The sequence below is a fragment of the Heterocephalus glaber genome, unplaced genomic scaffold (genome assembly GCF_053883595.1).
Source record: "Heterocephalus glaber isolate CG9 unplaced genomic scaffold, H.glaber_assembly_v1.0 deba00000331, whole genome shotgun sequence".
Classification (NCBI taxonomy): Eukaryota; Metazoa; Chordata; class Mammalia; order Rodentia; family Bathyergidae; genus Heterocephalus; species Heterocephalus glaber.
Genome location: NW_028258142.1, coordinates 54063475 through 54082298, shown reverse-complemented (window position 1 = coordinate 54082298; position 18824 = coordinate 54063475). Strand labels below are relative to the sequence as shown.

Sequence of the window (18824 nt, the reverse complement as noted above, 5' to 3'; positions counted from 1 at the left end):
ATTTGGTAGAAAGCTACTGGTAAAGTTATTCTTCTTACTAGGTATCAAAGGAGTAAGGTAATTTTTGTCACCACCAATTAAAAACTTTTACGAAATAGGACTGTTATAAAACAATTAAACCTTGCAAATGCACTAGTCTCCAGGAAGAAAGTCCTAGAGGAAATTCTGCTTATTAAAATTGCAATTTTAGTTTCCATTAAAAGGAGAATAAGACAACAGAAGATGGGTTGGCAAGACAAATTATTTCTTAATGTCAGTTGAGCTTATTTCAAATGAGATAACGTATCTACACCAGGTTGGGTTCAGTACAATTTTGTCTCCTCAACTCATTTATCTAATTCAGTCATCTTGATTATAGCCTCATGGACTTCATTTTCACAGAAAGAATTCTGTAACAAACAGCCTACACAACATGCTGATTACTGAACAGTTAATTCTAATTAACTTGGGCATGGCAAGAGAATTTTGATAAAGTCCTAGAATACAAATATAGTCTGCTTATACTGGACTAACATATAAAAACCCACAGCACAGTCTCCAGACAAAACAAGAGTCAAAGAGATCTAATTTAAAGAAACAAATGAGAAAATTAAAATCACAAATAATTTATTCTTCGTTAGAGTTGATACAGTTTTAAATAGCAACGAAGTACACAGTGGTGGAAAATTGGCACAGAAATCTCTCAGCATTTCAATCACAATAAGGCTGTCCATGCTTTATCTGTTCAAACTTGATGTCCATTTTCTACTGACCAAGTTGAAAAAGACCATATTCTGACCTTAGGACACACACATTCTCTCTCTCTCTCATACACACACAGAGACACATTAAAATTCCCACTTTTGATTACAGTATGTCGAGAACACTATGTTCTGCTTATACAAATTTATGGCACCCCTTCTGTTTTGTTTCCACTTAGAAGTGGGAAAAACCAATTCAATTACAAAGACTACATCTAATTCCCTGGGGACAGGCAACTGTGATGAAAACAGCAACTTACCTTTGGGCTAGATGTTCTCAGATTATGCTTAAATAACTGTGGTTAGAAATTTCTCAATGCATGCTTTCCTGCCCAATGCATTATCCCTGAATTTAACTAAATAATCAGGCACAGGACAGTCTCAAATAATGAGTAAATATCTCATACTTATAAACAAGGAGATCTAAAATGCAACCTTTACGCTTTTAATATAGATCAGAATAAACCTCATCAATAAGCATTATACTAACCATTTCTTTGGGTTATATTAACCAACATAAAAAAAAGGGAAAAAAATATAAGAACGTTCCTTTATAATGGCATTATTTCCAGTTAAGAAAGATGAAATAAAGGTTTGTAAAGTCTCCTGAATTACTATCTTATTATACAAACCAATTATCCTGCTGATGTTAAAAAATAAAATTACTGGATCAATGTTGACTCTTCTTTAATATTCTTTATAAAATGTTTTTTGACATTATTTACTAAGCCTTCTGATTACTCAAACAAGATAAAACGAACAATTTTGTCTTCAGTTATTGCTATTTGAGGAAAGGAGTACCACTCTGTTTACATGAAACTGTTACTAAAGATTCTTCAGATCCAACATAAAGTAATTCTTATTGCCTTACATTTTAAAACAGTATTATAAATGATCTTTATAAAAAAGGTTTTAATCCACAAAACGGGAAGGCTTTTAAAAAAATGTATTTTTACTCAAAACAGTATCACAGTGCCCTTCATTACCTGACAGATATAAGGGATTTAAGTTTCCTCTGTAAGAACACGACAGTGGACATACGGTGTGCTTTTGTCTTCCTCCCTCACCGTTAGCTTCATTGTACACCATTTTGAGACCAAAACAATCAGGTCATCTACCACACTTCAGTCCACATTAAAAGAGGATTTCTGATTCTGTCCAGTGCGTAGTGTACCGCCTTGCATATTCAACACATGAAATAAACATAATATACAAAATATTGCTGCTGTAAAAAGTGTACATTTCCCTCTTCCCCTTACAAAAGAATCTGTGGAAAAGTATTAAATTCCCTTAACCTTCATAAACATACAAAGCTGTTCACACCTTTCAGTCGGTAACAGTCCATTTGAAACACAGTTCCAAAATCACTGCAAATTGGTTATGTCATTGCATTTTCTGTCCAATGTTGCCATCTAGAGTAGAAATGTGAAATCAAGAGTATTTTTGAGCTACTAAAGCCTTTTACAACTAAACCACAAAGGCTGCTTGAAGATGAAACAGCCACTTATCCACAAGATTTTTCCAAAAAACTAGATGGAATGGAAGGATCTCTTCACAGGGAGGTGGCCACAGTGCTGAGGTGACAATACGGCTGCTAGGAAGTACTGGCTATTGGAATGTAAGTACTCTTTCACTGTTGGTAATTTCCATACTGTCCCTAAAAGACAAATATAAAAAAAAATTAGGTAACAGTATGAGCTAAATTAATTTACCATGGAAAATTACATATAATTTTTAACATTGTCATATAACAAAAGCAAATGTGTCTCCCATGTTCAAAAATTTTTATTGATTAAGTATACAATATCATTCTTCTGATATTATTCGATTGCAAGTGGATTTACAGTACAAAATTTTAAAAGGTTTGGAAAATGAGCCTAGAACAGTAGCTGTCACATAGCAAGAATTTACAGATTTGGTGTATTTTGCTGAACTGAATTATGCAGTGATGAGTGAGAAGATCTAGTTGTGAACTTTGAGGAGTTACACCCCAGTGTGACAACCTTGTGAGAAGACAGCTTGATATAATTACTATTACAAATTAACATCCAGGGTATTTGGGATAAGTGGCAATTGAGAGTAGAAACATATCTGAGAGAAAGAAGTTAAAGAATCTTCTATTCAAACTAAAATATTTGTGCCTTTCCCTGAGGCTAACAAAGTAGAGGTAGTCAGTAAAGGTATTCAGATACACAGTATTATAAAATCAAGGAAAGTTTGTTTTGTTTTTGTTGTTTTTAATAAAGTAGACCTGAAGAGCTGGTGGCTGATAGGATGGAAAAGTGAATAATGTCCAGGAAATATCTCTGCTAAGGTTGGTTTGAGAAGAGAAGGAATAATCTTTTCCTCTAAATCAGAAGTTGGGCCTCGTAGTGCGTGCTTCTAATCCCAGGATTCTGGGAGGCTAAGGCAGGGGGAATGCAAGTTTAAGCTCATCCCAGGCAACCTGGCAACTTAGTGAGACCCTATCGCAAAATAAAAAATTAAACTGAATTAAAATGGGCTTCAGGGACAGCACTCTATAGTGCCCCCATATGTGCACACATCCAACCTGGTCAAAAGAAATACGTATGTTTACATTTCAGTCTTGCACAAATGATGGGCTGTAAAGGCTGCAGGGGAGTGGTGCTGGGAATGTAGCTCTGTGCCAAGGCCTCGTGCTCCACCCCTATGATTGCAAAAAACTAAAACTAAAGCAGAGGAAAATTGGAATACACTAGAAAATATGTATTTTATTAAAATTTTCTTAAATATGTTTGAAGCAGACATGGAAGCACCTATTTTCCAAAAACAGTACTTATTGGCAGCACACAATTAGCTAATTGTTTCCTTTGGCTAAATTTCACCAAATCACATTAATACGACTCAAGAAAACATATTCCAGAGATAAAATACTTCCTTACCATAAGAAACAGTCCCCCAAAAGTTTACATTTCCACAGCCGATACACATGATAATCTGTGGAATGTCATGTCATCATGTGTATTAAAAAATACGGTACTGCTCTTGGAATACAATTAGGCTATTTTACATTAATGTACTCTACACAGCTATACTCAGCTAAATTACAAGTCAGTGCTCATCCTGCAATACATATAGGCAAAAGTATATAATATCTAGGATTTGCTTTAACATACAGTAATACCTCGGATCATGAACACTTCTGTTTGCAAACAATTCAGTTAGCAAACAAAAGCGTTCAGCAAAATTATGCTTCCATTCATAAACTCTGCATTAGGGGACAAATGTGACCATGGCCATCTTCCCCACACAAACACAAATGTTGCCATCAGCCCCAAAATCATAAAACAAATTAAGTTCATAAATCGAGGTACCACAGTACTATGAAAAAAAATTGCATGGGGTATAGAACCACCACAGTGACAAAATGTTAATAAAGTGTTATCTCTTTTTTGTATTTATGATTTCTATAATAAAAAGTTTAAAAAATAAAGGTTAATGCTTAGCCTACCATATACTAAAGCTGAATTTACATCTACTAAAGCTGAATTTAAATTCTAACTTCGTTGCTAACTTTCCATTTGGGTGCCTACAAAAGCTTCGAGACTCAGTTTTTTCACCCATGGGACAGGAGAGTAGCATCTTCACTCTGGGTCATAATTTCCTTTCTGTAATGGCTATATGAATTCTCACCTCATTTTCTATTACACTTAAATAAAAAGGACATGAGAAAAAGTTTATAGAATTATAATTAGTAGGGCACCATGGCACGTGCCTATAGTCCCAGCTACTTGGGAGGCTGAAGCAAGAGGACTGCTTGAAGCCCAGGAGTTTGAGACCATCCTGGGACAAACTGTCTCATACACACACACACACACACACACACACACGCACGCACGCACGCACACACACACACACACACACACACACACACGGAGTCCCTCGATGCTGGAGGGAAATGCTTCCCCAATGAATGTGTAAAATGAGATGTCAATGATGAAAGTGAGTTCCACCCAGCAATAATATGAAAGTGGAAGAGAGGTTAAGAATCGCTGTGCCACAGAAATATAAAATATCACTTATCTACTATATTAGGAACTACTTGAGGACAGAAACCAGGTCTTATCCATGCTTATTCTCTAAGTATGGAGAAGATACTGACACAAAAATTCTTCAATAATGTATGCCAAATAAATTATATCCAAGAAATTATAAACATTTATAGGACAAATGTGTTTATCACTATAAAAACAGAAATAAATCTAAGATTTAGAAACAAATAATTAAAGTCTAATTACAGAATAGGTGATAAATTTTACCAAGGTTCAGAAAGGAAAAGAACAGCATAGGCTAAAATAATTAGAAATATGTAGTCGCCAAAAAAATATATACACACTCCAAGAAAAGAAAAGCTTGTATTAATATTTTATCACTTTTATCTATGGGGGACCCTAAAGGATGTCATGTATCATAGAAAAGCTACTATACTGCTGGCCCCTAGAGAATAAACTGAGATGCATGCACAGCAATTTCAATGGACTAAGGTTACCCAAGCAGCAGTTCGCCATACTAATAAATGTCAGGAAGCTCATGGCCACCACTTTGAGCACCTTTTGTAATTGTAGAGGCCAAAGATAACTTGTATTAATCTCATGATGTCTCAATGAATTTAGTATTAAAATATTTATACAAATTTTTCTTTCCTGAAGAGTATATACATTTTTTGGGCAAACTCTGTATGTTTCAGAGAGTATGGAAGCTTTAAGAAAACAGATTTGGATAGCAGAGAAAAAGGAACAATTCAAACAGAAGGAATAACTAAAGCAGAGAGGAAAAAAATAAATATAGAATGCTTAGGGCAGTAGAAAATAAAAAAGAATGTACAATAATGAGTAAAAGCTAATAATTACTTTGTAAGACAGGGCTTGAGAAAATGGAGAAAAAGCCTAGCTAATATTAACAAGAGTTAACTCTTAACACATCTTTTTTTTTTTTTTTTTTTTGGTATTAGGGATTGAACTTGGGTCCTTGCGGTTGCGCAGCAGGCGGCGAAACCACTGAGCTAAATCCCCGGCCCCTTAACTCATCTTAATAACTAAGACCATACCAAATGTCAGGCATTGTGCTAAGACATTTGTGTCCATCTGTAACCTCTATAGTAAATATTATTTTCATTTTACAGATAAAAAATTGAAATAGTTCAAACAATTGACAAAGTTAAATCACATGGCTAGGAACAAACGAGATCACAATTAAGCCTAGAAAGGCATAACTGTGTATCAGGAACCATTAGCAAATTCTAAGGTGATATATTGGGGTTATAAGTATGGGTTTTAGAGCCAGAAGCCAATTTCTGATACTAACTTCTCCATTTAACAGCCTTCTTGACTTTGGGCAACAAGTTACCTAACTTTCCTTGAGATTCATTTTTCTCATCTGACAAGGATAAGTATAATCCCTACTTCTAAAAGTTATTCAAGGAAATAAAATGAAAACGATCTGCAAATTACTTAAGTACTCAATAATACTGATGGCCAGACACATGGTAGAGTAGTTCCCCTATATGCACAGGAGATACATCCCAAATCCCCAGAGGATACCTGAAAACAGGACTGAGCCCTACATATATACTATTTTTTTCTTACACATATATACTTACAATAAAGTTTAATTTGTTATTAAGGCACAGTAAGACATTAACAACAATAACAATAAAATAATAATGATGACAATATTCTATAACAGAAGCTATGTGAAGGCAGACTCTCTGTCTCTCTCTCGAAAATATTAACACAAGTATTTTCAGACTGCAGGAATGAGAAACTGCAGAAAGCAGAGCGCAGGAGCAGGAGGGCCACTGTGCAGTGGACAGGGTGTGAGCTCCCATCACTTCTGACTTGTCACCCAGCCTCTTCACTCAGCCCACTGCCTTGCAGGAATCATTCCAGCACTCTATGCCTGTTCCTGTTTCTTCTATTTTTTAATTACAAAATTCCTCAGACTAGAGTTGTCATGAATTAATAAGAAAGCAAGAAGACAGTATGGAAAATCCTGCCATGATGAAGAAAGCAATGAAAATGGTGTAAACCAAGATAAGGCAAATGAGATTAGAAAAAAATGATCACCAGGGATTTAGCTCAATGGTTCAGTCACCTGCCTCACAAGCGCAAGGACCCGAGTTCAATCCCCGGTACCAAAAAAACAGAAAAAAAACGATCAATTCAAGAGGTCTTCAGAAAGGAAGATCAACAAATTTATTACACAGGGGAGGGAAGAAGGGAGCCTTAAATAACAAATATGGTATCTGGTATTCTAGATTGATGATAGTACAAAAAGAAATATGTTTGGCTGGGAAAAAAGCTATGACTTTGTTTCATTTTGTTACAGTTATGTTGAATATATATGATAAAAGTAAGTAGAGCTGTCCAAGTAGACATCTGATTTTCAGAAGAGAGATTCAGTTTACAAATAGAGATTTGGGATTTAACAGAATAGGAAACTGAAGCCATGAATTAATGAGAGTGTCTAGATAGACTACAATGAATGAGAACAGCTTCTAAACTAGAAATCTGAACAATACCAAGCATCTTTCTTTCATTCCATTTATCTGCTCAGTTAAAAGTCTTAACATTATTTTAAGAGGTTCCTTTTCTCTCTATTCTTGTGACTACCATTCAAATCTCAGCAGTAACTAATAGCTTTACTCATTCTTTTTATTCACTAATATTTGCTGGTGATATGTTATGTTCTATGACGTGACTGAGAATCAACAGTAATAAAAACAAAGTGATCCCTTTAAAGAACTTACACTAGGGCCGGGGATTTAACTCAGTGTTGCCACCGCCTGCCCTGCAGGCGGAAGGTCCCTAGTTCAATCCCTGGTACCAAAAAAAAAAAAAGAACTTACACTAGGAAGTGGGACAATGAACAGCTATTAAATAATCTGTCATATGGAGACAACTGCTAAGCTGAAAAATTAAGCATTTTTCAGGTCAAGACAGATTTACTCTCCAGACTGAAACAACAAAAAACCACACAAACCATTTGAAACAATTGTATCCAGGACATTGGACAGAGGCAACAAGTGACAGCAGCCCTGGAAACATGGAAAACAAATGAGGTGAGCTCTCTATAGTTTCTACAGCTTGATGCCTTGACAGTTTCCAGGCTGAAGTGCAAAAGGGGAACTGAGGCTAAGTCTGCCAGGTGCTCTGAATTAAGGAGATAAAGCTCAGGGCCTAAGAAAAAGGGTAACAAGTGTTAACAGGACCAAGTGCCAGAGAAGAATGACCTGAGGCGCAGAGATGTGCAGATCTGCAGAAGAATCTTCCTCAAGTATCCAACACAGCACTGATATGCAAGTGTACACATGAGAGACCCAGGGCTGAGGACTGCAGGAAAAGGACTGCAGGACTCCATACTACTTGGTGCTCACCAGTGCTTATTTCCTCTCACCAGTCAGAATGAAAAAGAAAAGGAACTGGGTATTCAAAAGGTTCTTACCTTAACACCAGGGAATATTTAGTCAAGGACTACACACTGCTTGGGTCCTCCCTAGAAAACCATAAAATTCCAAAAAGATCAAACTGTTCCAACTTGTTAAACTAAATCCCAAGAGAAAGCTCAAGAGTATTTCTACAAATATAAATATATCCATGGCCCAATTAAGTAAAATACAAAACGTCTGAAATCTAATCAAAGGTTATCACAAAAACAGAGGAAAAAAATATGACCCATAATGAACAGGAAAAGAGATTAATCAAAATTGATGCAAAAATGACATGGATGCTAGAATTAGCAGAAGGTATTAAAACAGTTGTATTTTTATTTAATATTCTCAAAATTCTTTCCTTTTCTTTTTTTTTTTTTTGTTACCGGGGATCAAACTTGGATCCTTGTGCTTGCACAGCAGGCGGCAAAACCACTGAGCTAAATCCCCGGCAATATTCTCAAAATTTAAGGTGAGACATAAAAAGATGAAAAAGACTCAAAACTCTAGATGAAAATTCCAATGACTGAGATGAAAAGTATCTTTGAAAGGATTAAAAACAGACTACACAATCAATGAAAGATTAGAGGGCTGGGGATTTAGCTCAGTGGTTCTGGTGCCTGCCTCCCAAGTGCAAGGTCCCGAGTTTGATCCCTGGTACCAAAAAGAAAAAAAAAATCAAATCCTAGTGCTCAGACAAGGCTCCTCAGCCATCATTCCACCGCTCCCAGGGCAGAGGAGGTGAGCTGCGGGGGCATGAGCAGCAACCCCGCCCCCCATGGAAATGAGAAGACATGTAAACAAGCCTCAAAAACAGACTTCCAGATCACCTACAGCAACCCCAAAGGGAAACAAGATGGAACACTCTGATACTCAACCACCTGGACTCCCTGAACTGGCAACAACAGAGGATCTGGAAAAAATGAAATCAGAAATAATTTCACAGATAACAGCAGAGATTGTGCCCATAGTGCAAGACATGATTAATAAATCTACAGAGGACACAGATAAAAAAAAGTAGAGGATCTGAGGAACATGATGGAATCCCAACAAAGGAAACAAATGGAATCCGTAAAACAGATACAGATTTCCAGGAGATTAAAAACTCCATTGAAACTCTACACAGCAGAATGAACCAATGTGAGGACAGAATTTCAGATATAGAAGATAAGATTACAATTAGTGACCAGGTAAAGAAAAATTGCTTTAAAATTGTAAGGGACCACAAGAAAGCAATCCAGAAGCTGCTAGACGATGCACAGAAGAATAACATAAGACTGATTGGAGTCAATGAAGAAAGAGAGAGTGCAGATGACATAAAAAAACTGTTCACAGAAGTGATGGCAGAAAACTTCCCAAGGAGGGGAAAAGAACTTGACATACAGATAAGTGAGGCATATAGGACTCCAAATAGCCTTGATCAAAAAAAAAATCTACACATAGGCATATAATAGTTAAGATTCCAGAAACCCAACAGAAGAACAAAATTCTACAAGCAGTGAGAGAAAAGAAACAAATCACATATAAAGGAAAGCCCATGAGAATCACAGCAGACTTCTCAGTGCAAACCCTCAAGGCAAGAAGAGCTTGGAGTGACATAATCCAAACCCTAAAGGAAAACAGCCTCCAACCCAGATTGATGTACCCTGCAAAACTATCTTTCAAAATTGATGGAGAAATAAGATACTTTCATGATAAAAAGCACCTTAAGAACATCATGAATACCAAGCCAGCACTCAAAAAATTTTAGACAACATCCTGGGAAAAGACAATGAGGATCACAACCCCAGGAAGCCAAGCACAATGAATCCTTTGGGCGTGACAAATTAAACACAAAGGGGGAAAATCCAACAAAAAGAAAGTTATGACAAGGCTTTTAAAACTTTTAACTTCATCTCCCTAATGAGTTTATAATTCAATCTTGTTATTGTACTGATTAGTATTTTTCTGATTCTAGTGTTGCGCACCTTTCCATGTGCTGCACTGGCTATTTATCATCTTCTTAAGTCTACTTTTTAATTGGGTTGTCTATTAATGAGCTGTAAGAGTTCTTTATATATTCTGGCAATGGGTTATATGCATTGTAAATATGGTTTAAGGACTTTTCATTTTAACGATGTCATTTAAAGTTCTAAATTTTGATGGAATCTAAATTATCAATTTCTTTTATACATGATGTTTTTTGTATCCTAGGAAGTTCTTGCCTACCCTAAATTCATAAACATTTTCCCTTATAATTTCTTCTTAAAGTTTTATAGTTTTAGGCTTTCATATTCAGGTTCATAGATCCCTTCAAGTTATTTTCATGTATGGAAATAAAGGGCTGAGGTTAATTTTTTATATACGGATACCAGGTGTTCTAGTGGCATTTGCTGAAAACACTATCTTTTCCTCTGCTCTTGAATTGAGTTTATACTCTACAAAATGTTAATGTTAAATAATCTTTCAAAACTCAGTGGACATATATGTGTGGTTCTATTTCTAGATTCTCTGTTTTATTCCAATGATCTATATGTCTTTCCTAACACCAACATTGCCTTGATTACTGCAGCTTTAGAGAAGTCTTAAAATTAGGTACTAAACATCTTCCAACACTGATTTTTTCTTTTTACTTTTCTAGGTACTTTGTACTCCTACATAACTTTTAAATTTCAATATCCAATTCTTCATTTATAGCAAGTATACATACACCTGAATTTTTATACATACCTTGTGTTTTTTAATCCTGCTAAATTAAAACACAAGTTCTAGGGGCTCCTAGAGATTTCTTGGTATTTTCTCTGTAGATGATCATTTCATCTACATATAAAGATTTTGCTTCTACCTTGCCAATCCTATCCTAATTGTGTCATTTTATTGCCAGACTATTTTGCTTAGGCCTATGTTTCAAACTTTAATGGACAGCTGAAGAGTAGGCATATCTGCCCTTGTTCATCACCTAAGGGAGAAAGCATTGTATCTTCTCCATTCATATAAGGGGTTTTTGCTGGAAGTATGGAGTATATGTCTTTGATCTGTTGAGAAGGTTCTGTTCTACTTCTAGTCTCCTGATAGCTTTTGCCAAGAACAGCTGTGGGATTTAGTCCAATATTTTTCTCCAACTAGTGACAGGATCATATGGCTTTTTCCTTTCCTCTGTTAAAACGATGACTTTTAGGGGTGGATCTTCCAATCTTCAACCAACACTGCCATCCCTATAAAAAAAACCACTTTCTACATACTGTCAGATCTGACTTCTAAGAGTTTGTTTTGTTAAATAAATTTCTATCTATGTTCACACTTTTTTCTTCTATGATCTTTATCCAGTTTTAGGATTAGCACAATGTTGAGTTCCTAAAATAAGGGGAGAAGTGCTCATTCTTTTTTCTGCTTTAAATGTTTGATATAATTTATCAGTTAAAATGCATATGAGCCTGTTGTCACATAGGTAGGTTTTCAAGCTAGGAATATACTTTCTTTAATAGGTGCTATTCAAATTTTATATTTCCTCCAAAGTTAGTTTCATTAATTTGTCTTCCAAGGTACTTCTTAGAAGTTATCAAATTTATTTCAAAAAAGATTTTTGTAATATGCTTTCTATATCCTTTGAAATTCTGTAAAATCTGTGGTAATGTCTCCTAGATCTTAATATTGTAATTTAAAAAATGTATAATTGTTATTGTATAATAGTAAGAAAAGGTCTAAAGGAGCAGGGGAAGTGGGAGGGGTAGGGGAAAGGAAAGAAAGGAAAAGAAAAGATATGAGAAAAGAAAAAAAATGGAAACAAAGTCTTTGCAAATAGGGAAGGGTGGAGGGGGTGAAGGGAGGGCAGGGGGAAAGGGGAAAAAAAATAAGAACCAAGATACATCATGTAAAGGTACAAGATCCCAATGATGAATTAACTGTGTTTTATACCTAAAATGTACCAGTAAACTTAATGGGAGGAAAAAAAAAGACTAGAGAACTTCAAGAAGAAGAACAATAAAGAAAAAAAATCAAAACAAAACAAACTCAGAGAATCAGTGAGCTACAGGACAACTTCTGACAACTAAATATGAATGTTAATTGAGGTTAAAGAGGAAAGAAAGGAGTATAACGTAGAAAGGGGAAAAATATTTGGCCAAAAATTTTCCTACTGGGTCAAAACCATGAAGCCACACATGCAAGAAGCTCAACAAATACCAAGCATATGAAACATGAAGAAATCTATACCAAGGTATGGTCTAGTTACAGTTTGAGTGATAGTAATTTTTTTTGTCAAACAATTTGATAAAGGGAAAACCTCAAAAGTTGCTGCGGAAAAAAAGACACGCTAAAAATAAGAATAGCAAACGTTTCCTTAGAAACTATGTGAAGAGGATGACAGTGCAGAAACACCTGAGAGTAAGGTTGGTGAAATAACACCCCAATCATAACTTGTGTTCCTTGTCACGAAATTTAACATTACTTACACTGGATTTAAAGTATCAAAAGAGGACTAGTGATGTAGCTCAGTGGCACCATGCCTGCCTGGCAAGTGCAGGGCCTGAGTTTGATCCCTGGTACCGTAAATTAATTAATTAATTAATTAATTTTTAAAAAATCAAAAGAAACAGGCATGTTAACCCTAGAACTGTACACCCAGAGAAAATGGCAAAATAAACATTTTTTTCAGCTACAGAAATGCTGAAAGAATTTATCATCAGAAGATGTGCATTTCCAGAAATGTTAAAGGCAGTTGTTTAGGTGAAGGAAACTGACACCTGCTGGAAATATGGATCTACACACAGGAGTAATTAGAATACTGTACTAGAATCCATAACTAAGTAAATACTTTTTTCAATATTATTTATATAATTTTAAAATATAACTTTTTAAAAGATAAATTCCATATATTGTGGGATTTATAAGATGTATAAGTAAAATTTTCAACAATAACACAGTCAAGAAAGAAGAAATATAAGTAGACCATCTTAACATTCTTACATTATACATTAAGTGGTGTAGTATCACTTGAAGGGCCTAATATATGCTACAAGAACAAACCATGAACACACTGTGCCAAGTGAAAGAAACCAAACACCGTATATCATATGATGCCATTTACCTTAAATGCCCAGAGTAAGCAAAACCATTAAGACAGAAAGTAAACTAGCTGTTCCCGACCAGTAAGCATTTAGGAGGAGATGAATGACTATGAAGTACAGTTTCTTTTGCAGATGGTGAAATGTTCTAAACTTAGATTGTGGTGATGGCTGCACAACTGTGAATACACTATAAAACCACTGAAATGGTACACACTGAAATATGCACTATATGATATGTGAATTATATCACACTACAGCTGACTCTTTAAAAACTGGGAAAAATCAAAGTGAGGCAGAAAAAAAGAGAACAGAAACCAAATGAGACCAAGGGGGGAGAAAAATTGAGATGATTTACTTAAGTCCTATTCATAATCACATTATCCATAATGTCAAAAAAGCCTATTTAGCCAGGGATTTAGCTCGGTAGCACCATACTTGCCTTGCAAGTGCAAGGTTCTGAGTTCAATCCCTGGTACAAAAAAAAAGCCTGTTTAAAGGCAGAGTGACAGGATATAAATAAAAAGGAAGACTTACCTATATGATGCCTACCTGTAAAATAATTTAAACATAAAAATAATTTAAACATAAAAATACCACTCCAGGGCTGGGGATTTAGCTCAGTGGTTTCGCGGCCTGCTGCGCAAGCGCAAGGACCCGAGTTCGATCCCCGGCACCCAAAAAAAAAAAACACACAAAAATACCACTCCAATACTAATCCAAAGAAAATAGGTATGGGTACTTAAAACCAAAGTAGGTTTCAAAGCAAATATAAATAGAGATAATGAAGCAATGGTAAAGGAAGAAATTCCTCAGGAAGAATTAAAAGTCCTGAAAACAAGTACCTTAAAAATGTAGCACCAAAATACATAAAACAAAAATGAATGGGGCAAATGCCTAACTGTAATAACCCTTTCTCAATAATTAATGTTATAAGTAGAAAATCAGCTAGGTCATATAAGACCTAACATTACCAACCAACTTCATCTAATTGACATTTTATACAATACCCACATAGACCATATTCTGGGCCATAAAACAAATGTTAATAAATACAAAAGAATTCAAGCCCTAATAAATGTGTTCTATTGTAATGATGAAATTAATGAAAACCAGTAATAGAAAAATAACTGGAAAATCTCCAGATATTTAAAAATTAAACTACACTCTTCTAAGTAACTTGGCTAAAAAAGCCAAAATCAGAACATAGTCTGACCCACTGAAAATAAGAACAGAACATATTAAAATCTTTGCAATGCAGCTTGGGGGCACTTAAAAGAAAAGAAACACTCATATTAGAAAGGCCTTGAATCAATGGAGCTACAGCTTCCATCTTAAGTAAGTGGGGAAAGAAGAGCAGATGAAACTTAAGTAAGGAGAAGAAATAACAAAGATCTGTCAGAAAGAAACAGAAGAGCATATGGGCATAAGAAAATCAATACAACAAAAAGCTGGCTCCCAGAGAAAATCAATGAAGAGATAAAAACCAGTCCGATTAATGAGGAGAAAGAGAGAAAGATAGAAATTATCAGTATCAGAAGTGAGAAGTAATATCACTACAAATTCTAGACATACTAAAAGGATAACAAACTATTTGCAATACAGATAAAATGAATAAATCTCTTGAAAGAAATAAGCATTTTTCCAAGAAGAAATAGATAAGCTAAATATAATTAACGAAGACATTAAATTTTTAATACAAAACTTTCTACTCCAAAAGCTCCAAGGCCAAATTGCATCACTGGTGAACTGTACCCAGTATTTTAGAAAAGAGTATTACCAACTTTATGTCAGTTCTTCCATGAAATTGAAGAAGGACAAAATTCTTCTCAACTTAACATAAGTCTAATACAATACCTTAAAAACAAAACCAAAAACATTATAAGAAAAGAAAATTTGTGTTCAATATTTCTCATGAAAATACATGGAAAAATTCTTAACAAAATTTTAGCTAATCAAATCTAACACACAGAAAGGATAATATATCATGACCAACTGAATTTTATCCGAGGTAGGCAAAGTTAAAAATCTGAAAATCAAACAATGCAATTCAATAACTGAAAAAAGAAACCCATGACCCCAATAGGTAAGGAAAAATCATTTGATAAAATTCAGACATTCTTTCATGATAAAAATTCTCAGCAAACGAGGAATATCATACCTGATAAAGGATCTCTACAACCCTACAAACTAATACCTTATTTAAGAAAGACTGATGTCCTTTCCCCTAAGATCAGGAAAAAGGCAAGATGTCCACTCTCACTGTTTTAACATTGTTATTGGAGGCTTTAGTTGAGGCAGAAGATAGAGGGATGCGGGAGTGCTCAATTAGAAAAGTAACAGTGTGATTTCCATGCAGAAAGCTCACTGCAATCTAAAACAGAAGGCTACTGCACATTATAAGTGATATTAGTAAGGTTGCAGTTTTGATGAAGTATCAATATACAAAAATAAATTCTGTGCATATTCTAACAACTTACCACTAGATGATAAAATTTTAAAATTTATCACAACAAAAATATAAAATATTTATGGGATAAATTTGACAAAAGCTGTGTACACTGAAAATACTGCTGACAAATACAATTTTAAGGGAACATGCCATGGTCATAGGCTGAAAGACTCACTAATATCATGACAATTCTCCCCAAACTGATAGATCCAAGGCGATTCCAATAAAAATTCCAGTAAGCTTTTATGCAGAAATTCACAAATTCTAAAATTCACATGAAAATACAAAGGACCTACAGTGCCAAAACAACTTTGACAAAGGAAAAACAAATCTGGAAAATAAACAGTTTTCAAGACTTATTATAGAACTATAGTTAAGAAGATAATTCAGTAGAAATAGTCTTGAAAAAATCAGGTATCTATTCATAAGAAAAAATATACAAACTTTCAATTTATAGTTTGAATCATATTCAAAAATTAAATCAGACCCCCAAAATAAATGAAAAATACAGGACTTGTAGAAACAAGGATAGGAGATAACCTCTGTAGCCTTGAGTTAGATAAAGAACTCTTATTATTAAAGAATTCATATGATACAAAGAGCACAATCCATTAGAAAAAAAACTGATGAACTAGACTTCATCAAAATTTCACATTTCCTCTCTTTAAAAAAAAGAATGGAAAGGCTGAATGCAGGAAAATATATGCAAACCATACATCTATTAAAGGAAGTGAATCGGGACTATACAAAGGTCTCTTAGCACTCAATTAGAAAATAAAGAATCCAATTTTAAAATGAGCAAAAGATTTAAACAGACACTGCAGAAAAGATACATAGTTGGTAAATATGCATGAGAAGATAGTCAACATCATTAGTCCTTGGGAATACGTAAATCAGAATCATGGGCTACTGTGACACATCTAGTAAAAAAGCTAAAATTGAAGATTAATGAAAGTACTGGCAAAAAGACGGGAGTGGGCTGGGGATTTAGCTCAGTGGCGCTGTGCCTACCTCGAAAGTGCAAGGTCCTGAGTTCGATCCCTAGTACCAAAAAAAAAGATGGGAGAAATGGAACTCATACACTGCTGGTAGGAATGCAAAATGGTAGATCTACTTTGCAAAACAGTTTGGCAGGTTCTTAAATTAAATACCATGTGATCCATTCCTAGGTATTCTGTCAAGAAAAATGAAAGCACATGTCTGCAGAAGACCTGTACATAGATAATCAGAGCAATTCACCTCTAAGAGCCCCAACAAGAAACCCAAATGACCATCTATTCATGAATGGATAAATTTTGGTATGGCCATATAATTGAATACCAGTTAGCAACAAAGAATTACTGATATATACAATATGGATAAAACAATTATGCTGAAAGAAGCCAGACAAAACCGTAACATACTAAATGGTCTCATTATGTAAAATTCCTGAACATTAAACTAGTGTCAGAAAGCAGATCAGTGGTTGTGTAGGGAGGGCATGCAGTCTCACAGGGTTCAGGCAAGATGGACAGCTCAATATTTTGGTTCTGATAATGGTTTCATGGGTGAATACAGTCAAAATACATCAAATTGCAACTTTTAGCATATAACTTATTGTATGTAAATTAAATACCAATAAAGCTGTTTAAAGTATAAAAAAGGAAAGGGAAAAGTAATGCATTGGAGGGTATTAAGTACTTTACAGAGATCTGAGCAAGTGCAGCTAGCAGCTATAGTTTCAGGCAGAAGAGGGAGGAGCAAATACAAAGGTTCTGAGGGAGAAATTTGTTTGATATTTATAAGGAAAAACATATAATAAGCCAATGTGAGTGCAGCAGACTTCACAGGAGCAGCAAATGTTTGGAATATAAAGCTTAGAGCCAGGTGGGCAGAAGGACATGGGAAGAGGCCATCTCTATCCTTGTAGGCCTTTGTGAGATAGGGTTTGTACTCTGAGACTGAAGTCACCACAATGTTTTGAGCAAAGAGGTGGTATAATCTGGTTACTGGTTTTTTTTTTGGTACCAGGGATCGAACTTGGGTTCTTGCGCTTGCAAGGCAGGCGGCGGAACCACTGAACTAAATCTCTGGTCCTGGTTACTGTTTTGAACACATTACTGTTGGCTTGAACTACTGGTGGTATAAACAGATCTTATCACTTTTACCAGTCTTTTTAGTAATAAAATTAATAAAAAGCCACCTGAATAGATTCAAATTCCGAGGAACTTCAGAGATTAGAATAACTATGTTGAAAAAGAGAAGGAAATTATATGCCTAAGATGCTTAACAAGTGCCAGGCACTGCTACACATCACTAAAAATTCTTCAAAGGCTCCACACCGATGCCAGTCCAAGTCTCCAAATATGGGTTGCAAGAGCCTTCCAAATCTAACCCCAATAGCTCTCTAAAGTGTGGCCTCTTTGTCCACATGCATCTGCCTTATTGAACCTTATAGCTTAACGCTAGCCCTTTTCTGACTAGGACATCCCTTTCTTTTCCACCTGGCTTCTTTCACCTGGCTAATACTGGCCCATCCATGGGTCACACTTATGTAATACCTCACAAGGACTATTTCCTCTTATCTGAGTTTGAAGCTTCTTCTACATAAATCTTTACTTTCTTCATCCAAGTACTTATTGCACTGTATCATTGGTTTACTTGTTTAACCCCATCTAGATTTAAGTTCACAAAGGAAGAGGCCATGTCTCTGATATGTTCCCAGTCTTAGTACAGTATATAGCATACAACTGGTGCTCAGTGAATGGTTTGAAGGTGACGAGATTTAAAAATATACTGACTTAAAAAGAAAAAGGGTCAGGTTAGTCCCTAATACACTAATGTTGAGGGAATGGCAAAACTAAAGAGAGATGTTCTATACAGAGATGGAAGAGAGAGAAAACCAGGTTGAGAAGGGGAGGCTAAGAATAAGTATAAGGTAGGATGACTTAGAAACTAAAAAACACAGAACCAAGGACTGCTATTTGGGTAAAAGAAAGAAACCAGTAGGAAAAAGTAAAAAACTGGTGTGGTTTAGATGTGGCTGGCTGCCTAAAGGTTCATGGGCTGGTAGCTTGGCCCCTTAGTGGGACAACGTTGAGTGCTGAAACCTTTAAGACAGGGGGCCTAGTGGAAGATAATGAAGTCTCAGAAGGGGTCAA

General features: G+C 35.3%; 1 protein-coding gene across 7 annotated transcripts in view; it reads right to left on the bottom strand.

The window, feature by feature from the left end:
* Positions 1 to 589: 589 nt before the first annotated feature.
* Positions 590 to 18824, bottom strand: part of Ss18 (SS18 subunit of BAF chromatin remodeling complex) — an 83297-nt gene continuing 65062 nt past the window's right edge. For all 7 annotated transcript variants that reach the window (XR_015444250.1, XR_015444244.1, XR_015444247.1 and 4 more), the window contains one exon: positions 590 to 2397. Coding sequence is in view for 4 of the 7 variants with exons in the window: in XM_013075276.3 (XP_012930730.1) it covers positions 2371 to 2397 (27 nt within the window). In the remaining 3 variants the exon portion in view is untranslated. The remainder of the gene's footprint in view (positions 2398 to 18824) is intronic.